Below are 24,723 nucleotides of genomic sequence, written 5' to 3' on the forward strand. Positions count from 1 at the left end.
GTCCCCAAATATGCAGACATGGGGCATATACTCTTCTCTACCCCAAAAGGGAAGGACACATATGTAAAGCATGGAGTAAAGCATGAATGTAGTAAATGTAGTAATAAGGTAAAGGTAGGATGTAGTAAAAAGATTCATGAAGGATTCATGCCAGAGATTCATGTGGTTAGGGCACATGGATGGAAAGAACCTTTATAGGGATGAGTTTGGCCAAAGCAAACAATAGGAACAAATATAAACCAGGCACATGGGCACACACATGACCACTGGGTATATCATATGTGTTGGGGACAGCTCACCCTTCAGGGCTGCAGAGCCACGCTTGTCCTCTGCTGGTACTATTTTGCTTCATATAGGCTCATACAGTTAGCTCTGGAGAAGCTAGGCCAAACTCCCTTTTTTACAGATGAGGAAACAGTTCTAGAGGGACGAATGGACTTGTCATATCTTTGTAAATCTCTGCTGAGCAGCACGGCTCTCTACTGGGTGCTCCATCTCTGCTCTCTATTACATTGTCCCTGCTCATCAAGTGATTGGGCTACGTTTTGTGACCATTCACTGACTTCTCTTCAGGGTGGTCTACTGTGCTCTGCTCCCATCATCTTGTGTTTGTTGTCCTTTCTTTTCTTTTTTTGCAAGGTAAACGGGGTTAAGTGGCTTCCCCAAGGCCACACAGCTAGGTCATTATTAAGTGTCTGAGGCCAGATTTGAACTCAGGTACGCCTGACTCCAGGGCCGTGCTCTATCCACTGTGCCACCTAGCCATCCCCTGTTGTCCTTTATTTTCGAAGAGGACTGGTGACATCAAGGAGATCTGTCTTGATTTGTGTGTGAATTGGATTTAAGTGAGGCAGTGTTGGCCAAAGTCATAGGCCTCACTCTCTTCCAGAGTCATAGACGTCTGGTCAAAACAAAAGTCAAGATGCCTGGTGATGGCTGGGGATGCAGCGGATGACCTTTGTGTCTTTGGCACCTGACCAAACACTTAAGTAAGCCCTCCTTAGCACCAGCTTCAGCCACCTTCATGGCTCTTGGAATTCTTCTCATCTACCCCTTTCACTAGGGGAAGTCTTCACATCTCCAGTGGTTACAAAGCCTCTCTAACAAGAGCAGGCTCTATGGCCACAACTGTAAGCCATCAGGGGGCCAATAAAAAGCCAGTAGAAGGTCCTAGGCTAAGACTGTGTATTCTTTTTTTGTCTTCTCTTTGATGCCAGACAATTATCTTTAGGGGACTGGAAATTCCTCGTAGCTCTTATTTCTTCTATAGTGAGACTATCCCCACATGTAGCCTTGGAGGATCATAGTGTGATTTGAAGGGAGGCAAAATAGTCATTTTTAGCCTCTTCTCTCTTAAACCTTTTCTAAAGGAGACTTTAATTGCTGCCAGGAGGGGAATCAGGAAGTGGAGAGCAAAGGTTAATCACTTTGGGGAAACCAAACTAGAATTATATTTGTCTGCTCTCTTAAATGTTAAGTCCAGGAGATGTAATTTTCTAGTCCAAGCTAAACTTCTGATAGCTGTTCATGAATGGGAAAAGGGGGACCCATGTTTTATATTCAAGGATTGATTCCCTTCCTACAAATACCAGTTCCACAGTGACAAAGAAACCCATTTCTTCAAGTCGAGAAGAAAAAAGAAAATACACGTAGGAGAATATGTATATGCCAGACAATACAGAATTCAGGACCTCTTCCATGAAGAGAAGAAAGTAATCCAACTCCACCAAGAGATAATTCTAGATCCCACTGAAGGGAAAGTTTTCCACAAGTTTCCAGTGCACTGAACTGGGGATAGAGATATGATGAGACTGCCAGCTCCTTTTATGTTTCCAGAGTCTTTTCCTTTGGCACTCTGAGGTGGGATTGGCCTTGTATATCTTTTCTCCTGAAGTTAGAAAGTAGAAATACTCAAAAATTGCCGATCCTGAAGTGAATGAAGGGATCCAAAGAGAACAAATTTCTCTCTCCTGCTATTGCCAACTGTTCAACCCCTCAAGCAGGCTCAGGGAATTGATCCTCACCAGTAAGGAGAGGCCCATACCAATGAGTTTTGGGAATTGGGTTACATTTTCATAATTGTGAGCTTATCTTTGAAACCTATTTTGGAATCTCTGTTTCAGAAGTCCCCAAGAAAAAGACTAGCTCTCTGGCAGTTGGGCTGTGGAAAGCCTAGATCCTCGCTGATTGGCATGCAAATGGAGCCAGGGATCAGAACAAAGCTGGAGGAGGCAGGAAAATTCTTTACTGTTCATATCAGCTGCTTTCTTGCTACCCTCAAACTCTGCTGATCTCCATGCATGTCAAATGTGGACAATAATTCTGGCAATTTCACAAGTTTGGAGAAGGAAAGGCCCATCTATAAAACTATATTCATGGTACCCTACAGTTCAAACTATAAAAGAAGAAACTAATGTGGTGAGAGGGTGTCCTACACTTTGTGCCTGTTACCTTAGAAATGAGTCCCCACCAGGTTATCATACCTTTAGGACACCTTCATTTGGGGACAATGCTCAACAGCCCTTACCTGTGCCCATCTCTGAGGTACCATCCTGCCCCATATGTGGAGATTTGGGAGTATGAGGGGGAAGAGGACGCAACTGTTATTTTCTCTATCCTACCGATCCAGCTAAAAAAATTACCAGTATTTGCCATGTTGCCTGGCCTCTCAGTTCGGAAGTTGGCTATTTTCTTCTTCCTCATTCTGCCCCTGCGGGAAACAAATCTGGGGTTTAAGATAGGTCTAGGAACATCTGTGTACTCCCAAGCAAATTCTCTCCATTTAGCTCTCACCTTCTTATCCCCTTCCCCCTTCCCTTCACAGTTCTCAATCAAAGGCCTCTGTGCAAAGCCTTATGATCTTAGTAAATAGTTTAATTGGATTAGGTAAAAAGGTAATAAAAACATCGCCAGCAGACATAGGTATTTCAGAAATGGCAACCATCTCGGTTCTTTTCACCCCACCCCACTGTGACTGGCTCCCATTTCAGAGCTGGAATAAAAAGACTGTCCAGGTGTTTAGAGAACAATCCCAACTCTTGCTGGTGCAGGCAGTGGGTGGATTTGAAATACATAGCCCATTGGTTAAAGGCGGCGAGAACCTCGGTCTTACCTGATTGTCTCTGTGCCAGTTGTGGCCTCATCGGGATGACAGCCTACTTCAGAGGTCATTCCTGCTGGCTTTTCTATTAGTGAGATGGGAACTTTCTTCATTAGGTATGGGAAAAAGTGCATTCCTACATGCTCCTATTGCTGACCTTCACCTTCAGAAATAATATACCCAGAGACATCCATACATTGCTCAAGGTGCTCTGGGAAAAATCCTCAGAATGCTCCTTCCCCAAGGCCTTATGGGAAATGTAGTGTTAAGGAAAAGATTAAAAACCCCAGATAATATAGATCTGTTACATATAAATGATCCTACAACCTACAGGCAATAACAGGAGGCTGGTTCAGGCAAGTTTGCTCACTCTTAGGGCCAGAACTCGAGGTGCCAGAAGCACACGTCCAAGAGAATTTATAGGGAGTGGGCAACTGTTTCTACAGAAAGAATAACTGAACTCTAATTCAAGTTTCCCCATTCTCTTTTAATGGAATTATTTAATAGGGGATATATTATTCAACTAGTGCAGAAAGAGATAATTTAAAAGATAATTACATCCTGCAAAGATTCCTGGTCTTGGACACCTTCTTAGGTGCAATATGAAGCCTGTTTGGATTGGCGGAGAGACCTGATCACACCCTCTATGGCTTGTCTAAGGCCATCACACTTCTTGGAATTGGGGTGTGCAGGAGTTAAGGGAGAGCATTTCAGCTAAACCTTCTGAGAATGAATAACTTGGGGGGAAGAGAGTAGCTTAGCTTCTTCTCCCTACTGCTCCAGCCACATTGGTCCGAAGGGTACCCTATGAACTTTGGAGGATCAGAGGATTCGGACTTTTCATATATACATGCTAGCAGCATTCCCAGGACAGCAACCATCTTTTAATCAAAGATTAAAAGCAGTTTTTACATCAGCAACCAAGGAAAGACTGGATTCAATGTAAGGCTTTACAAAGAGCACAGGAAAAAAGCCACGTACTTAAGGGGGATATCTTGAGGACTCCAGCTAAAGGACTTACAGAAGCTGTCTGTTCACTTTTTGTTACACGCGCTCTCTAAACCCGAGTCCACGTTTTCTGTAACTCTATGTACTGGTGAGAGAGTGTGTCAGATTTTTTTTGGGGGGGACTAAGAATATGTTGTAACAACTGTTCTTATCACAAAATTTTAGGAAATAATGCTTGCCAAAAGCTATAATTGTGTCTGACTAATTGCTATTAAATGATAATCATTGAGGAAGCTCACTGAAAGGGACTCATGAGCAATAGAAAGCTATCCCTCAACTCCTTATACTACTCTAAAGTCCTAACAGGATGTAGTAGCCGTGCTCTGGAGACTTGATTCATGAATTGGGATAGTAACTCCGGAGCATGTGCCCTACTGAGAGAGCAAGATTACAAAAAACAAACTGAAATGGTTCCGATCCTTAAGAAACTTAGAATAAGGATTAACTGTAGAAGGATGTTCAAAGGGAGATGATAGACCTGCTTAGATGAGTTTTCTCTTTGCACATTTCTCTCTCTCTCTCTCTTTTTAGGTTGTTTTTTTTTGCAAGGCAGTGGGGTTAAGTGACTTGCCCAAGGCTACACAGCTAAGTAATTATTAAGTGTCTGAGGCCGGATTTGAACTCAGGTACTCCTGACTCCAGGGCTGGTGCTCTATCCACTGCACCACCTAGTTGGGCCTGTTCTTTACATTTTTTTTTTTTAGGTTTTTGCAAGGCAATGGGGTTAAGTGGCTTGCCCAAGGCCACACAGCTAGGTAATTATTAAATGTCTGAGGCCGGATTTGAACTCAGGTCCTCCTGACTTCAGGGCCACTGCTCTGTCCACTGCCACCTAGCTGCCCCTTGACCCTATTCTTTCTATGATTTCATGTGGGCAAATGAAAGAAAGAATGAAGTCTTAGTGGTTAAGTAGTGCAGTGGAGAGACCACTGAACCTGAGTCTGAATCCAGCCTCAGGTGGATTCTGTCCCTTTCTGTCTCAGTTTCCACAGTTATAATATGTAGAGTAGTTATGAGTATAAAATGAGATATTTCCAAGGCACTTTATAAACCTTTACACATATAAATGTATTCATAAGGGAAGGATCTGACTGCTATTTAATATGGACTTTTTACACCTACTTGTAATCACTTAAGTCCCTTTATTCAACTGTATTTAGATTTTATTAAATACCTTAACTAACATCTTAGGCATTTGGGAGCCCTGAGATCTCTTCTCCTAAAGTAGTGTTATGTGTCATTGGGTGATATTTTGAGGATGAGGAGTGGTGGACTATACTGCCCCTGGCCCCAAGGACTTATTCTTAGGTAACAAACCTTTTACTACCCACCCTAGGCTTCATCTTCCTCATTTGTAAAAGGGGAGTGCTAGACTATCTCTACCCAATTCATCATATGAACCATAACTATATTATTTATCAAATTAAATGTACATATTATGATTTTATTCTGTTCTATATATTTCCATATAGTCTATTTTATATATTTCTAAATATTTTATTTCTTCTCTTTGAAATTTCATATGGTCTGATTATAAAAATGATCAGACTGCGATTTTGATAGTTAAATGGACACTAAAACCACAACAACTGATAAATGACTGTTAGATGGTGCAGTGGATAGTGTGCTGGGCCTGGAGTCAGGAAGACCTGTCTTCCCGAGTTCAAATCTAGTCTTAGATGCTTCCTAGCTGTGTGGCCCTGGACAAGTCACTTAACCCTATTTGCCTTAGTTTCCTCCATTGTAAAATGAACTAGAAAAGGAAATGGAAAAACCACTCCAGTATCTTTGCCAAGAAAACCCCAAATGGGGTCATGAAGAGTTGGGCAAGACTGAAACAACTGAACGACAACAAGAAGAAATTCAGAGACGCATAACATGTTTTTCTGTTCAAGGAGTTCAGTCTGAGGCACCGTGAAAAGGCGGTATCCGTGGAAAGATAACAACATACGGTAGGAAAGGGAAGAGGAGGGGGTTCTAGCTGGTGGGGGAATAGCTCTAGATATGGGGTTAAGAGAGTCTGTGGCTGTGGGCAAGTCACACATGATTCTTGGGGCTTCAGTTTCCCCAACTGTAAAATATCGAAGCGAGACTGGTGGGATTTCTGAGGTTTCTTCTACCTCTGCATCTAAAATTGGAGTTTTGTTGGAAGGAGAACAAGGTGAATAATTATCAATCAATCAGTCCTGGAGAGAGAACAGAATGGAAATCAACTCTTTATCCTGCCTCCTGTTTTTCCTGCTTCTAATGAGGATGGATGGGCAATATCTTAGGATTTCAATTGCAAGCCTCTAAGACTGTGGCTCCATCCACCAGGCTTCTCAGTACTTCATGAGGATACAGAACAGTTTTGACTCCAGTGAAAGTAATAGAGAAGCAAAGCAGACACCAAAGACCTATCCATTTTCCTCCCAAGTAACACTCCAAAGCTGGATAGAGTAGTTTTCTTCTCCTCTCCCTCCCCCCACCCATGTTCAATCAAAAAGAAGGCCTGGGAACAAAGACACATAAATTGCTGGTGATGAAAGAAATTTGTTCAGGGTCTAGGGCATGCTGAAGATATTATTTATCTTCATATAGTATAAAGATTACCCCTGTCGGACTGCCAAGGTCAGAGAGTTTGTCTCTTGGTAACAGTTTGATAAATTTGAGCTGAATTAGTTGAAACTGTCCTGGGGCACCATTCCCTGGGACACGGTTTGCTTTGCATTAAAAAAACAGGAGCAATTCTCAAGTCTTATATTTTTTCATTGCACCACCCTCATTAATATCTTCTAACCAACGACTTTTCTGTACAGAGGAAAGAGTGAATGGAACATGGAGAGGAAGGCAGTCTTTCTGGAAAAGAATACAATCAGAACAAGAGCAGAGTGCTATTTGGTTTTGATAGAGGCAGTTAGCCCTGATAGGGAAAGGGCTAATAGTTGGTTATTTTCCCTGGATAGTGTGGTGGCTTCTCTTTATGATACGGATGCTCCTTCCTGAAACTGGGGGGGGGGGGTTTAGGAAAGGATAAAAACAAAGAAAGAGACTACAACAATCCCCGGCTTCCCAGCAAATGGTTCATGGCAACTAGTGTATCTCTGTACCCAGCGCCGAGGCAGGATCTCAGAGCCTTGAATTGAGGATGCTGTCAGGGTTTGGGACTGAAAATAATTTACAAAACAAAAGTCTGACCTTCCCATAGAAACAGGCCAGGGTTCATGGTTAGGAAGGCTGGCAGGGAATTTATGGAGTTAATTATGAAGCACTGGTTTATTACATGGCTAAAGCGCACACGGCTAAGACTGGGGCATTGACACTGCGCTAGGGACTTGAATTCTTTTGTGGCTGGAATGCAGTGGGACTTCCCAAAGGGGTTCAAGAATGACCAGAATGTCTTCTATTATTATTTTTCCTCACAGATCAGAGTGAATCTTCCCAAGCTGCTGTAACATGACGAGCCCGCAGCAGACTCTGGGGGAGAATCAGCCAGGCCCCGCTCCCTCCGTGGCTTCTGCAGGCACGTAACAATACCTGTCTAACACATGCGTGTCAGACAAAGCTGTCGTAAATCTTGAAGCCCAACAGGAAAATTAATGAGTGAGGCACAGAGCGGGACCCTGTCAGCTCCATAATAGGGCTGGGGGAGGAAGAATTCGGTTGCTTCCCTCTAGGCATGAAGGGCACCCAGAAACTGATGCTTTGTGGCCATTATCCAATTATAACTGCTCTTTGCTCTCAAGAATTTAGTCATTTATTGCTTTCCATTCATCCAAGGGGAAACAGTGGCTGTGAGGGCAGCTGAGGGGAGGGAGGCCTGCGGAGCTGCTGCTGCAGAGTTTCTTCTTTGGAAATGAATTCTTTGGTAGAGAATGTTACATCTTAACTTGGATTATTTTAGGATATTAAACACAAAAAGAAGACCATCCCCCCTTCCCCCAAAGAAAACAAAACAAATCCAACACTTAAATCATAAAACTTAAACCAAACATGCTTTCTAACATCCCCAGAACACGCAAAGGGACGAGCTTTCCTTTATTTGGCGAGAACATGAAGTAGGAAACTAAAGCCATTTGTTCAAGGTTATTTAACCCATGATAGGGGAAAGAGTCCCGGACACTTTTGCCTTTCTACTGGAATGGGGCCACATGGCTAAAGGACATTTACAGTCTATCAAGTGATTCTACATAGTGGAACCCCTGCCAACCAAACGGGTCTTGGATTGGTGAGTCATTATGTTCCCTCTTCTGAGACTGAGTAAAAATAGTGGATTTAAAAACTCAAGGGCTTCTTTTTCTAGGTAATATTTTAAAAAAAGGATTTGGTGTAGTTTAAAAAAAATCACCTGATACTCTGTATTTTTGCTACAAGCTATTTCATGTAATATTTATCCAAGAAAAGAGAAAACATTGATAAAAATATCCACTTGTCTGTCTGTCCTCAAGATTTCTCAGAAGTTCTAGCTGCTGAAGGTCACTAGGGATGGGTAACATGAGGTTAGATGGGGAGTGTTTGTGTGTGTTTGTGTGTGTGTGTGTGTGTGTGTTTGTGTGGGTGCGTGTGAGTGCAAGGGGGAAAGGAGGGTTTTTTAGGTCAGGAAAGATACCTGACCCTACGGTCAAAATGCCAAGAGCTTTCTGTGGTTAATGATGCTCTTTGCTCCTTCTCATTCCTTCTACAAATTCACAGCTCCCTTCCCTTTCTTCTCCCTTTCCCTTCTTTCTACCCCCAGATAAATATATGTGCCATAGGGGTGGGGAACAGCACCGGTCAAACAAATTGGCAGAGAAGGAAATTCTTTCAGTGTGATTTATTCCACGGTACTTTATGGCTCTTCTCTTTTAAAATTCATGAGTGTTCACCAAAGGAAAAAACAAACACTGACTTGTCTGTCCTCAAGCATCAGGAGCACCCACCAGTGTTCGAGATACCAGGAGACCAGTAGACACAGTTTACTCAAAGCAGTGGTATTTAGTAAGATGGCCTAGTAACAGTGGCAGCTATAAAACATTCCCTCCACACACTGGAGGCCCATTCTTCCATATTGATGCTGAATATCGGTGGCATGAGTTGGCACAGAGAGGAAGGACAGTTATAGGAAAGCTACATGAAGGGAGTATGCAGGCCAAGACAGTTCAGGCATTGGTACCATGGGCACCGTGTTCTTTTTCTCCTCGTGGTGTCTTCCGGCTACTCCCCTCTGGACATAGAGTTTCGACTAGCTAGGCTACCCAGCTGGGCTTCTTGGACATGCTCGACTCTCCATGGCCAGAGCTACTCATCTCTTGAATCTGTGTCTGCTCTCTTCTCTGTTAGGGCAGCTTCCAACGACGCATTCTCTCTCTGCTTCACGTTGGCTGCCATGTCTCTCAATGGACAATTGCCTCCACTGCAAGAGGACAAAGGCTATGGACGGAGGGAACTCTCCAACGTTGGCATCTAGGAAACCAGGGTCTCACTCCTCTAATGGACTTTCTGCCTCAACTGCTCTTCCACTGTTTCCGAGGCTGGCACAGTTCTTCATCCAGCCAATGGCAAGCCACCTTTCAATGTCAGCTTTTCAACTTTCCCTTACTTCATAAAGGAATAACAAGGCGAGGACACAAACTTTTCAACACATTAACATCTTACCGCCTCGGTGAACTGTCTCTTACTTTCTGTGATGCCATGGTGCCTTATAGGAAGTCCAAAATAGATTTATGATGAGGTGGAGACACATTTTTAGAACTAATGAAAGAATACAGAGTTTTGTCAACAATAATTATTTTTAAAGTATCAAAAGAGTTTTGCATTTATAGTAGTAATCAATACCTCTTAGGTAGTTGTGATGTTAAATCCATGCAAAGCAACCGAGTTTGTTGGTTTTGTATGTCTTTAGGACATTTAACACTTGATTTCAGATTGTAACCAAACTGACAGATTTTTTTTCCCCAATTGTAGCCATTTTATAGACTATTAGTTGCCAAAGACTTATTCCAGTTAAGTACCCAAACCCAGAGTCATGATTCGATTTACCCAGATTTCTGTATTGTCTTATTTTTGGCATTTTTTTGACTATTGAAAGATGGATAATATAGAATGGATAAGGAAGAACATTTTGTTCTTGAAATTTTGAAACCTTTTTATTTTTTCCTCTTTTTTTTCAAGTGTTATCACTATCCTTAACTTTTTTTTTTTTTTTTACCATACACATTTCCTGGTATAGCCACCAGTGAACCCAGCTCTGTAACAATGAACAATTAAACTAAACTGGAATGAAAATGATTGAGCTGGTAAGTACGATTGACATTCTGCATTCCTTGTCCTCTAACTTTCTTTCGAGGAAGAGGAAGTGCTTCATCATCTGGTTTCTGGGACCAAGACTGGCCCTGTTGCAATTATTCTGAGTTGGGCTATTTCCGAGTATTGCTGACATTTCTGTAGTCATGACTGAATATGTTGCTCTCTAACTTCTACTCATTTTATTCTACATTAAACTGTCTTCCCATGCTTTTCTGAGTCTTTTATTTGTTATTTCTTACAGCACAACAGTATTCTATCATTTTTATATGCTGTCATTTCTTTTTTTTTTTATTTTGCAAGGCAATGGGGCTAAGTGGCTTCCCAAGGCCACACTGCTAGGTAATTATTAAGTGTCTGAGACTGGATTTGAACCCAGGTACTCCTGACTCCAGGGCCGGTGCTTTATCCACTGCGCCACCTAGCTGCCCCTCCATGCTGTCATTTCTTCTATTAAACATGTATAACTTTCACTTCTTTCATGAAAGAATTTGTACATACTTATCTGAAAAAAATATACTTGCTTTCTCTTCTGTCTATTGCTCTCTTACATTCTTCTTTAGGTTTACTTCCTCTTCTCTGGTATCTGTTCTCTCAACTAACCAAATTCTTGCATTCTGCATTTTGTCTCTTTCCTTGCCTCTATAGATCATAGGGCTGGAAGAATTAAAAATGCTTTTGAAATCCACAGCTTGTTGGTTTAAGAATATCAGCAATAGAATTGTAGGCTAATACACCTGAGACATAACTGACCTCCAGTACCCAGAACAAAGGTAAAAAGAGTAAGAACCCTTATTGGTTCATCTTAAATGTAAATGATAATAAATTTTACTTCTGTGATGGAAATTACAACAGTGACTATAATAGTGAGGAGAGAAGAAAAATTGCATAATTAAGATCACAGTGGGATAATGGGATGTAATGTAACTTAGAGTATGGAGAATTGGTAAGGTGACAGAGAGTATAATTAATAAAATTATTAACTATATGAGACCATCAATGGAGGAAATTGTGCTTTCCAATGGAAGAAAGGCAGCATGGTGTAGAGCATGTAGAGGTAGTCATGGTGGAAGGAAACCTGGCCTTAAATCCCATTCTTGATACATACTGGTTGTGTGACATTGGGCAAGTTACATTACTTCTCAGTGGCCAGACAATTCTCTTTGACAGAGGTTCTTAACCTTTTTTGTTTTCCAGACCTCTCTGATAATGGGTGAAGCCTAGGAACCTTTTCTTAGGATAATGTTTTCAATTGCACAAAATAAAATACATAAAATTACAAAGGAAGTCAAATCTATTGAAATAATTAACAAAAATTTAAAAAATACATGAATCCAAGAACCACTACTTAAAGATTATAAATTATAAATGTACATTGATAAGAGGAAATTTCCTCATTGAGAGCTTCTTACACTAATGAAATCCCAGGTCTTGAAAAAACTAATGGAACTATTCTATATAAGTTACTCTACCTCTATCTATCTATCTATCTAACTATCTATCTATCTATCTATCTATCTATCTATCTATCTATCTATCATCTCTCTCTCTCTCTATCTCTCTAATTTTGGTTGACACAAATATTAGGCAGAATATCTTTGTAGAGTCTCTTCTTGTCTTTTGAAACTTGAATAGTTCATTATTTGAAAATTATTCATTTCCATTTTCATATCTAACATATTTCCTTTTTGTTAAAAAAAAGCCTGAAAATTTGTCACTTTTAAAAAAAATTGTCACTTTTAAAAGTCATTTAGGCGGCGTCAAATGTGGAAATGGTGTCAATTGTAGAAAAAATGATTTTAATCAAATCTTTTTGGCTCAGTATGGATGTGGGTTGGCAGGGACCTTGCTTTTCTTTAAAAATTTCCTTATTGGTATCCCAAAAGACACTCCTTTGCTTCTCTTTCATTCCCCTGTGCAAATCTCCCATGCAATATTATAGTTATTCATACATATTTTCCTACTGAACTGTGGGAAAGAAGTGGTGAGTAGCTTTAACTCTTTGATAAGGTTAGGTTTGGGGACAGCCTGTCACTGAAACAATGAACACAAAAGCAAATGAACCCTGGGGACCGTGGACAGAATTTGTCAGCTGCTGTGGTCACAGTCCCTGTTCTTCCATGCTCTAAGAAAGCAAGGAAGGGATAGAGAATTTTTGAGATTCTTTTCTTCCAGCTCTCCATTGTTGATAATTGATTTTTGATCATTGAAGGATTGGCTTTGTAAACAAATTTCATCTATTTTTTTCCCTCAGAAGTTAAGTTTCTACACTTTATCTTTCTGTTGGATTTTAGAATTAATGTTCATTTCACCATACGTTTGGCCTCCTTAGTGTAATTCTAAAAAGTTATCCTATTCCTGGGAATTTCCATTGCATCAGATACTAAATATTAGCAACATTCCTCTGCAGGGTGAATGATGTAATGTGAGGGCAAAAACTGTGCTGACCTCAGGCAAAGTATGCTTGATGTATCTAGAAATTACTCATGCAACCTGCTGACTAATAAAGTAGAGAAACAGATGGTAGAGAATTCTGGGGAAGGGCTGGTGATGGAATGGGGAAGGCCATCAGAATCATTAGGAAGGAAAAGTCCTCCCATGCATAGGAAGCCATGAATGAATGTTTCATTCAGTTTTCTGTATTGGTAAAAGATATATGCTCAACAAATGGCCATCCAATCTTTTTTTTGAAGACCTCAAGTGATGGGGCACCCTTTAATCTTCGAAGATTGCCCATTCCATTTTGGAATAACTTGAATCATTTGAAGTTCCCCCCCCCCCACAAAATAACAGAATCTATTTCTGTAACTTTCACCCAATAGTCCAATTTATGTCCATAGGGTACAGGCAGAACAAATATGATAGCCCTTCTAATATTTGAAGACAGTTATGATGTTTCTCTTACATCTTTCCTTCTAAATGAAATATTTTTCATTCCTTTGGATGGTCATATGGCATGGTAGCCCATTCCCCTCTCCATGTTGGCAGCCCTTTTCTAGGCATGCTCCAGCTTGTCGACCGACTTCCTAAAACTTGACTCTTCCAACTGGACACGATGGTTCGGCTGTGCTCTGACCAGGGCAGGGTACAGCACATGTTTTCGGAAAACATGGCCTCGATTCATGGAACTGTTTTAGTTGCTATGTCTCACTGCTGACTCACAACGAGTTTGTAGTTGCCTGAAACCATTAAGATGTCTTTTTCACTTGCCATCATTCCTCCACCTTGAACTTATGTGGTTGACTTTTTTTCCAAGACAATGGGGTTAAGTGGCTTGCCCAAGGCCACACAGCTAGGTAATTAGTAAGTGTCTGAGGTTGGATTTGAACTCAGGTACTTCTGACTCCAGGGCCGGTGCTCTATCTACTGTGCCACCTAGCTGCCCCCGTGGTTGACTTTTTGAACTCCATTGTAAGACATTTCATTTGTTTATTTCAAATTTCAACTTTATTGCATTTGATTCAAAATTTGAACCTGTAGAAATTTAAAGTGGAATGGACCATCAGAAGTGAAGCCTCATTGGACATTTCTCTTTTTGTTGACTAGGAATATTACTGCTTGTCATTTACTTACTTATAGGCTAATATATAACTTGTAATCATATAATTGGATCCAGAAGGGATCTTGGAGACCAACTAGTCTAAGGCCCTCCCCCCTCCCTATTTTACAGATATAGAAACTGAGGTCCAGGTTGGTAGTGCTTTGCAAAAGGTAATGGGTAATAAGACAAAAAAGTCAGTATTTGAACCCAAGTCCCCTTGCCTCCAAATCCTGCCATCTTCCTACTGCATCATTCTGCTTTCCTACTACTTTGAAAACTACAACACTTGTTTAAGAAAGTTAAAACTGGAGTGGAAGAGTTTCAAATGATCTGTGCAACAGGAATGAAGACAATATGAGGTAATTATAATTGAGAACTATTTAAAGATTCTGCAAACAGAGCTAAGATGGAAGTATGTTTTACATGATTTCATATGTGTAATTGATATCATATTGTTTGCCTTCTCAATGGATAGAGGAGGGTCAGGTGGGGAAGAGAGAATTTGGAACTCCAAATTAAAAAAAAGAATGTTAAAAATGAATAAATGAACCTAAGAAAGTAAAAAATAAAGATACTGCAAAAAGATACTTCATAGGGTGAAATCATTTAGAAATAATAAGAAAATTAGGATCCAGTACAATTTAAATTCTAGAGTTATAATTATTTTAGAAATCTAAGAGCTATAGTGATTTCATAAATTTGGAAATAGATTTATAATTATGTGAAACATAAAAGGAGAGAGTTGGGTCATCTAGAAGTTTAAAAATGAAACCTATATACAGTGCATTCCTATAACTTTTTTTTGACCATTTATCCTTGGTAAGCATCAATCAGCACTATGAAGATGAATGGGATAAAGTCAGCAGAGAGTGTTTCCATGCAAAGCCAAGAGCTTGAGGACGATGAAGGAAGATGATGTTCATATAAACTCAACCCATTGGGGCCACCCTCCATGTTAAGCCAAAATCTTAGAAAAAGAACACACAGAAACTTACTATTTGTCTGAGTGTGTTAGTCATTTAACCCATGGGACTAAACCTAGTTTACCCATCATTAAAATGAAGAGATTGGTACAGGTCGCCTGTAAGGACCCATCCAGATCTAAATCTGAGTAGTGGATATTTTTGTCTTCTCAATGCAGGAAACTGGAATTGAGCTAATATGAGACTAAAGCGCTTTAAAATGGTGATCAGGAAAATCATATTCTTTTATTACTTATATGAAATATAAAAACAAATTAACCACACAATATATATATATATATATATATATATATATATATATATATATATATAAATTTTTTTTTTTTTTTGCAAAGTCCACAGGACCTCAGAAAAATATGTTCTGTATAGGAAGTGATATAATGCAATTCTTACAGCATTGAAGTTCATTTTTGTATACTCAAGTACAGAAGAGGTTGTAGGTAGTATTTAAAAGGATTACAGAGGATGAATAATGACAAAATTGGTAATTATTTGGTGAACTGTCTCATACATTGATGATAACAATGGAAAGAAATAATGACCATATATGTTGCAAATAAAGACATGGAGCAAAACCAACTTAACATTGAGACATGTACTAACCACAGAAATAAAAATAAATTCCATATCCGCGATCATTTTTGAATTGCTGACTTGTGCAGTTGAATAAGTGGGTTTTTCTTTAAGGTCTGTTTCATTTTATCCAGGCAGAGTTCTTCTCTACTGATGATTATATCATCTTTTTTTGTTTTGTTTTGTTTTTTGTTTTTTTAGGTTTTTGCAAGGCAGTGGGGTTAAGTGGCTTGCCCAAGGCCACACAGCTAGGTAATTATTAAGCATCTGAGGCTGGATTTGAACTCAGGTACTCCTGACTCCAGGGCCGGTGCTCTATCCACAGCGCCACCTAGCCGCCCCTATCATCTTGTTTTAAAGTCTTTTCTTACTTAATTTATTTTTTAAAAAAATGTTTCATCACAGCATATATCTGCAGAATCTAAACATTGGTCTGAAGTTGGGACTTCAGTGCAAACACATTTATTTTTATTAAGATTGCATCTTCAGAAAGTTTCTCCAAGTGTTTAATGGATAGTCTCTTTTACTCTGTCAAGGTTCATGTGTAGAGACTTACAGGGTGCTGGAGGGTGCTTCAGTTCCTGTAGGTTCCACCTCACCTCCAATAAGAGATTCTTTCCCTTCCCTCAGTTCAAAACTCCAAACTTTGACATCACAAAGTGGTAGGCAGTAAAGTGCTTTTTACAAAGATTATTTACAGGCGGAGAGGATTCATTTAACACCTCACAGACCAAGGTTCATACACCGTGAACAAAATAAAGCTCTTTTAAGAAACTCCTTTGTTGACACAAGGTCCTTGGGGTGCTTAGTAGAAGTCCTGCTAATGACTTTAAAATAGCATGAAATGCAGGTAACATCTTGGATGCTGGTAGGTCTTAATCAGATACGTTACTCTTAATGGCTAACTGTAAAATATTATGATGCTATTATAGTGTCCTAGAGGCCAGTTATCAACACCTTGCTTAACTTTCCATCTCTTTATGTAAAACATCATCAAATTTTCCCAAAGATATCATATATATACCTTAAACATTTGCCAAAGAAGGGAGCAGATGAAACCTATGTATTGCAACTCTTCTCTATGCATTTTGGCACTTTTTTTTAACCTTCTGGTTTCATTTTTGTGGACTCCTTTCCATTAACTTTGCATTCTGTGCATAGAGAAATGCCACTGGGGACCACACACCTTTGCAGTTTACTTGCAATCTCTTTTTAGAATCTCCATGACTCTTCTTCCGAGAGCTGGTTTCCAGTGCTGGACAAAACTTTTCATGTTCACAACTAGTCTGCCTGTTCTTACATCTTCATGTCCTGCAATAAGGTACTCCAAACCTAAAGGCAGATAAAATAAGGAAGCTTTATTTGAAAGACAAAGATTCAGCAATGATTCAGTTCTTCTTGGAGGGAGCAAGGTCCATCAGATGGGTGCCAGAAAGAGCATTTGATCTGGGTCACATTTTTAGCAGGAAGAGAACTCACCATTCAATTAAATGTCCAGAGCATTTTAATAGTAGATGGAAGCCTGATTTTTTCCCCCCTAAATAATTATTAAATTTGGGGAGAAAATAGTTAAAAATATTTGTTAAATTTTTTTAAATATGCCATTTTGGGGTATCCAAGTCTGTTTTCATGTATAATTTCGTGTGTGTGTGTGTGTGTGTGTGTGTGTGTGTGTGTGTGTGTGTGTAGTTTAAAAGCTGTGAAATATAATCACAACTATGACTAAGGATTCAGATACTGCAAAAATAAATTGGCTAGAAAGAGCCTATCTGGACCTTTGAGAACCCCCTGAATGTAGAAATAGGAGATCAACAAAAAGGTCTTTTGTTTTTCTTGTTGCTGTTACAGATCTAGTCATTCATTCACTGTTGATTCAAGTAACATTTATTGAGTGTTTGGGTTTTATAATGGCTTCTATGAGGGATTTCATATCTATGAGGGTTATAAAAGGAATCAATTTGATTTCTATTGCAAGAAGTTTAAGATCTAATTGGGCAGACAAAATCTGCCAGAGTGGAAAAACAAAAACATGATAAATTACTTTTGAATAATTTTTTGAGTAATTGCTATAATATTTCCAACTGTGATGAATTCAGTTGAATCCGACTTAAGTTTGGCATAAGCCAGCTTAGGAAGTAGTCCACTTCCTGGAGGGAAGTCAAACCAAAAGTTAAACCATTTTTTTAGTATTTACACTAAAAAAAATGGATGCTTTTTGTTTTTACATCGTATTCATTTTCAAATATATCCTCTCCCACCCCTCTGCTACCCAGCAAGCCTTCTCCTGAACAAAGATTAAAAAAAGGAAAAAAAAAACCTAGTTTAATAAAACCAACCAACACATCAAACACCTCTGAGGATATATGCAACATTCCACACTCATAGTCTCCCCACCTCCATCATGAAAGGAGGTGAAAACCTTTTGTTCTTAACATCTTTTTAAAAGTCGGGGGAAGTTTTCTCTGTGGTACTCACAGCTTTCATCCCAGGATATCAATATTTTTTAGAAGTGGAAGGACTCTTGCTGCCATCTTCCTCCTCATGTGTGCAAAGGAATTCCCATAAAAACCCAACCAGAATGTGATCACCCAGACTCAAATTAAACACTTCAGATGAGGGAGAAATCACATGAATGACCCACACTCTAACAGCTCAATCTGGATATTGGGACATTTACCTGGCAACTCCCTTCAGCCACCATCTTTCTTATTCCTAGAACCAATTACTGATGCAGGTGTGGGATAATAGCTACTTATTAATATCTGCCACTAAAGTCCTACTCTGATGCCTAATTATATGGCATGTAGAAGACCTAGGGCTCTTTGTCTGATGGTAGAGGACAAGCTCAGAGTCTGAGTTCCTTGTTGTCTAGCTGGTCTGTTCCTGTGGACAATGCTGTCCATGGGTTTTCTTGGCAAAGATACTGGGGTGGTTTGCCATTTCCTTTTGGAGTGGGGTAAAGTGAGGTTATAAGTGTCTTGTCACTTATCCAGGATCACCCAGTCAGAAAGATTTGAACTTGGGTCTTCATGACTCCAAGTCTCGCTTGCTCCCTACTATGTGATCTAGTCGCCTCCTCTTAGGTTCTGCTACATTGAAAACTTTGACATTGCATAGTCTACCCAAGACCCAGACTAGCCAAGCCCAGAGAAAAATCTAGTAGTCAGTCAGTCAACTTTTATTGGAATTTACTGTATATCAGGAACTATGCTAAGTACTGGGAATACAAAAAATAAGAAAAAAGATGCAAAAAAAAAAAAAGCCCTTGCTTCCAGGATCTCCCCATCTAAACATACAAGAGCCAATAAGATTGGTACAGGATCAGTTGGAGAGAATCTAGAGAAAAGACACTAAGATGGAGGAGGAGGAGGAGGACTGGGAAAGGCCTCTTGCAGAAAGCTGGCCTTCTGTTGGGGCTTAGAAGAAGTTGGGAGCTGGAGATGAGGAGGGAGAGAGGTCTGGCATGGCGGACCACCAATTGATAACTTTAAGGCATGAAAAGTTTGTGGTATGTCTTGGTAAGGAAAAAAACCAAACTGCAGTATGGAATCACAGCTCTTTAAGTATTTTATTAAAATGATCCAGACCACCACTCCCCCTGCTCCTAGATCTGCAAAGAGCATAAGCTCCTTTTTCTCTGCTTAGCGATGGATGATGCAGAAAGACAACTCCAAGACTACTGGTCAGGAGGTACCTGGGGGTTCTTGCCACTGGCTATGAAAAAGTTGAGCAGGTTCATTTCTTTTGAGAGGTAAGAAGGTAAGAGATTGGTTCCCAGGTGCACTGCCAGGAATCAAATCAGCTGACTCTAAGTTTTCTTGAAAGCATTTGATATCTATTTTCCTAGATCGGTACCCACCCCCATCTTGCTGAGTTATGGACACAGTAGATAATGCTTACAGATTGAATTTGTAAGTCTGCTCATTTAGCTACATCAACCCCTATTAATGGTGACTGAGAAGACTTTGGGAGATAAGGAGACACAGAAAGTTTCAGAATTTTCTTATCACTTTAAAGTCCTTTGAGACGTAAAAATGGAAAACACAGTAAAATAAAAGACTGTCTGCCTTTGTGCTGGCCAGTTTGTCTTTTCTTCAAAGCAAGTAAACATGTTTTCCAGAATTCTTTGAATAACTGCTGTTAGGTTTCCAATTGTGATGAACCGGGTTGATTCTTTTGAGTTAGTTTGGCAGAAACCTGATTAGGAAGTGCAGTCTACTTCCTGGAGGGTGGCTCAGATAGTTAGATCTTTTGTTTTTAATGTCTTCCTAAGAATGTGGGCATTTAAAAAAAATCCTGGCACAGCAACAACATTATTGCTGGCAGGAACCTCAAAAACCTAAATCATTGGGCAAATATAACTTTAATTAGTGATCTTTAGTTTCCGGAGTTAAAAATTTAATGTCTTATTTTCTGGTCTATTTAAATTTGTTCCCCCTTGAAACATGTATAATGTTTTAAAAAGTATACTGTATCCTTTCTATCAGTAGATCTGCATAGAATATATAGGAAATATTGAGATGGGGGAGCAGCAACAAACACACAAAAAGGAATTCTTAAAGTTATTTTATTTTCTCCATTTTAAGATTTGGGGGAAGAAAATTTCATTTTAAAATTATTAATATTATTATTATAATTTTGTTTTGGTTTGTTCCTTTGAAGCTAGGAGTTCAAAGAACACAGATCTGTTATTAATATAACTTGAAGGCCTGGCCACACTGGGGACCTAGACGAGGCGACTGGTCCCAGAGATGTTAGCTAAAAGGTGATAGTCACATGTACCGGGGACTGAACATAATTTTCCTGGAATTATTTCATGCCCTCTTCTCCCTCATCTTTTAGATATACTTTTCATTTTCTGAGTCTTAAGGAAGTTTAAATATCTTCAAATTTTCTTCTACCAATACCCTCAATGGATACCATATCATCTTCCTGCTCTATCTATCTATCTATCTATCTATCTATCTATCTATCTATCTATCTATTTAGGATTTTGCAAGGCAAATGGGGTTAAGTGGCTTGCCCAAGGCCACACAGCCAGGAAATTATTAAGTGTCTGAGGCCAGATTTGAACTCCGGTACTCTTGACTCCAGGGCTGGTGTTCTATCCACTGTGCCACCTAGCCATCCCTGAATTCACCTATTTTAAATTCAGTGGGTTTTTCCCCACCTATGTATAACAAAGGGCACATGTGTAGAGACTGAGTATGTATTCAACAGTTTTTTCTTTAGTAAAACCAAGTACTCACCAGGATTAAGGATTGGGCAAGTGCAGCCTCTGTTGGTCCAGGACTCTGGGTACAGTGTTCTCTTTCCTCTCAGAATCTTTAATTTGGTGGATTTCAACACTTTTTTGATCTTCACATTGACTTCAGCATGAGAGCCTTTATCATGAGCTGATAAAATCTTTATTTTTAACACTGTATTGATATAATTTCAAAAGGAAAAATGCAAAAAAAGCATCATATACACAGTTCGAGTTTGAGAAGCAATGAGAATATTTCCTAGAGATGAGTCCAGAGGGGAAACATCAATGTGAAATATAGCTTTGATCATCTCTTTAAATACCCTTCCTTCCATTTGTACTGGCTTCTCTCATTTGCCTGGATGACGCGACTCTTCTCTTGCAGGGTTCCAGTCTTTCTATCACAACACACACACATCACTAGGCTATGGGAACCCAAGATCTAAAGTATGAGTTCTACCAAACATGCTTCTCAGAGACGCAAACCAGACAGTCCAGAGGAGATAGATGTTGCTTCTCGGGATCTGGTGGTGTGGCTATTTTCATGCCTGGCTCTAGGACAAGGATTCTCTTTTGCCTTTGGGTCTGATCCATTACAGGTACTAGATGGGTGTTTTCTGAATGAGTGACTGTGATTGAAAGGTTGGAGTCAGTCAGTTCATAGGTGTTCATGAAGGGCTTGTGACCTGCCAGGCACTAAGCTAAGTCCTAAGAGGCAAAAATCGAGGTTGCCACTGTCCAGGAAGGGCACAGGAGCTAAGTCTAGGGTGGACGTCATGAGTTCGAGCTGAGGTGTCACTCAGGGAAGATGGGAGAGATTGGCCTATCTTGGGGGTTGGGGGTGGCACTGATAGTGGTGAAAATGAGCCGCTGGGCTGCTCTGCAAAGTGACCTGGTTTGGAGTTGTGGTTGGGGAGAGCGGGGAGAGCCAGGAGGAGCCAATGGGGGCCAGTTCTTTTGAGAAGTCCTTTCTCTATTTCCCTCTTGCTGTGCACGGTTGCTCAGAGACCCTTGTCCTAACTGCTACTACATCCAATGACTCCTGAGGGTTCCTCAGCCAGGATTCTGGGATGCCATGGTCCAGGGAAGGCCACACAGGGGTCTGGTGGTAGGAGGTACAGGGTGGGTGATGACTGGTGAGGAGGTTTGAGAGGTCTGGGGTCTACAGTGAAGCCGAGATTAGGGGAGAGAACAATTCTGACTGTGCTGCAAAGAGACTGGGAGAGGAAGAAGAGTGGGCTTGGGGACTACCCTCCTCTGGAAGGTGACTGAAAGGAGCTACAAGAGAGACTAAAGGCACCAGATTTCAAGTTAGATGGAGCTCTGGGTACCCGCCCCCCCCACTGCCGGGAGAGAGAAAGGATGTGTTTGGGATGAGGGCAGGTTGGCTTCTCAGAGTGGCTGAGGGGGGTTTATTACTGGTTATGGGCTGAGAATAGGGCCTGGCTATAGAGCAGCTTATATAAATGGTTAGTGCTATGCTCTCTTCCCCATGACCCTCAATTTTAACAAGCTACTCCTATATAAGAACAAGATGGGAACTAGAATGTAAGACTCTTAAGACAAGGGATTCTTAATTTGAACTTGGTTTTTAAATATGTTGATAATCATTTCCATATAAATCATTTCCCTTGTCTTCCTCTGTATTTTATTTTATGCATTTAAAAATGTTCTTCTACTTATGCTGAGCGAGATGAGCAGAACCAGAAAAACACTGTACACCCTAACAGCAACATGGGGGCGATGATCAACCTTGAAGGACTCGCTCATTCCCTCAGTGCAACAACCAGGGACAATTTGGGGCTGTCTGTGATGGAGAATACCATCTGTATCTGGGGAAAGAACTGTGGAGTTTGAACAAAGACCAAGGACTGTTACCTTTAATTTAGAAAAAAACTGATGTCTTATTGTCTGATCTTGCTATCTCTTATACTTTATGTCTCTTCTTTAAGGATATGGTTTCTCTCTCATCACACTCAATTTGGATCAATGTATACCATGGAAACAATGTAAAGACTGGCAAATTGCCTTCTGTGCGGGGTGGAGGGAGGGAAGTAAGATTAGGGGGAAAATTGTAAAACTCACAATAAGTAAAATATTCAGTGTGAGCAAAATAAAAATAAAAATGTTCTTCTGAGAAGAGGCCCTTAGGCTTTACCAGACTGGTCAAGGGATGCCACGACTTGGGGGGGGGTTCCCTGCTCTAAGGCCAGTTTCTGTTCTGAGCTCTTGTTTGATTCTTTCTTGGCACTGAGTGCCGAGGGGTGCCTGGGGTGAGCTAGGGAAGGGAGGGCAGTGGGGCTAGACAGAAACTCAGAACTCATCAAGGTAAACCCCTCTATTCCTCTTTATCTGAGCCCTTGCTCATGACTTTCAGGGGTGTCTCTTTTCTTGCCTAAATCCTTATTTGCAATGTATGACAGTCTGTCCCTCCCACTCCCCCACCCTTTTGCCTTCTGGGAGGTGTTCAACTTGGTCTTCTCAGAGACTACATCATTCTATAACTTGCAGTCATGAAACATCACTGGAAAAATGCCAGAGCTAAAGTGTTTGCTCTTTATTTCAGAGAGAAGCCTGGAGTGATGTAATTTCCTCAAAACAATCCAGGCTACTCACCTTCTCCTGTTTATTTATGGACCCAACTCATCATGAATTGGTAGTGTCTGTACAAGACATATGTACTAGTGAGTGAGCTGTAAAACTTGTCCATTTAACAACATATCATAGTCTGGACAAAGGGGGGATTTTTTCATCCAATTAGTCTCCCTGTGTAGATGGTCAAAATTCAAACTTTTTTGAATTAATAATGGATCAAACTGAGAAGGTTTTATAATGTTCTAGGGCTTCAGATAATCAGTAATAATGGATCAAACTGAGAAGGTTTCATAATGTTCTAGGGCTTCAGATAATCAGCAAAATGTAGTCTACAAACAGAAACATCTGGAGGAATTCCTTATCTATGAGAAATCCCTTTTCAATTTCTACTCTGTACCAGATCTCATCCACAATATTGTAAACACCTTTGGTGAGTATATACCTTCCTATATTATGCCTTGTTTGATGAAACTCAGAGGACTCTCCTACAGGGTTGTCTCATTATACTTTTCAGAAAATTATACATCATTCTGACATATGTTTGGGAGAGACCTTGTCAGAGGAGAACCTTTAGAGTTATGCTCTACTAAATCATTGCAGTGGGTCTATGTCTGAAGGAGTAGAGAGGAAGGAATATAGAGGAGAGAGGTTGTCCAGGTAGAAACACTTAAGATTTAGCAAGAGCCTGGACAGATGGGGGTGAGTGAGAAGACTGGAAGATGACAGAGATTTTGAGCTGCCTGGGGGAATAAGGGTGCTCTTATCATTAAATGAGAAGTCTGGAAGAGGATTAGAAGGAAAGTATTGCCTTCTGTTTTGGACATCTCAAGTTTGAGGTGTATTCAGAGGCTGTTAGTAAAAACAAACTAAAGATGCAAACTCTCAGAAGAGAAGTTGGGGCTGACCTGAAAATCATTTACTTCATAGGAAGTAATGAGATGACCAACTCTGACAGTTTAGAGAAAAGGGCCTTGGGGAATCCCTCCACTTAGTGGACACGCTCTGGATGAAGGTCCAACAAAGGAGACTGAGAAGGAGCTATCAGTCTGGTAGGAGCGCCAGAAAAGAGCAAATCAGGAAAACCTAGAAAAAAGAGAGAGTATCAAGGAGAAGAGGGTGAACAATGTCAAAGGCAGTGGGGAAATCAAGAGAGATGTGGACTGATAAAACACTATTAGATTTAGCAATGAAGAGATCTCTGGTAACTTTGGACTGAGCAGTTTGGGATGAATGATGAGATCAGAAATCAGACAGCAGAGAGCTTACAATCAATGGAGTGGGAGGAGGACGAGTAGAAGCACCAAGTGTGGAAGGCTTTCTCAGGGAGTTCAGCCAAAAACAAGAGGAGAGATTTGGGACAATAGCAAGGATGGTTGAATGAGGTTTTTGTCTTCCCCTTTTTACAGAAAGTTGTGAT

At 40.3% G+C, this 24,723-nt stretch overlaps 1 protein-coding gene across 4 annotated transcripts in view; it reads right to left on the reverse strand.

The window, feature by feature from the left end:
* Positions 1 to 15,217: 15,217 nt before the first annotated feature.
* The window catches only part of NTN4 (netrin 4), a 188,178-nt gene continuing 178,672 nt past the window's right edge, over positions 15,218 to 24,723 (reverse strand). For 3 of the 4 annotated variants that reach the window (XM_074226617.1, XM_074226616.1, XM_074226615.1), the window contains exons 9-10: positions 20,716 to 20,886; positions 15,219 to 16,798 (exon numbers count right to left, since the gene is read on the reverse strand). In XM_074226617.1, the coding sequence (XP_074082718.1) occupies positions 16,662 to 16,798; positions 20,716 to 20,886 (308 nt within the window). In that variant the 3' untranslated portion in view covers positions 15,219 to 16,661. Of the gene's footprint in view, positions 16,799 to 20,715; positions 20,887 to 24,723 lie in introns of all 4 variants that reach the window. The other variant, XM_074226614.1, reaches the window with a different exon arrangement.

The sequence above is a fragment of the Macrotis lagotis genome, chromosome 2 (genome assembly GCF_037893015.1).
Source record: "Macrotis lagotis isolate mMagLag1 chromosome 2, bilby.v1.9.chrom.fasta, whole genome shotgun sequence".
In the NCBI taxonomy this organism is placed as follows: domain Eukaryota; kingdom Metazoa; phylum Chordata; class Mammalia; order Peramelemorphia; family Peramelidae; genus Macrotis; species Macrotis lagotis.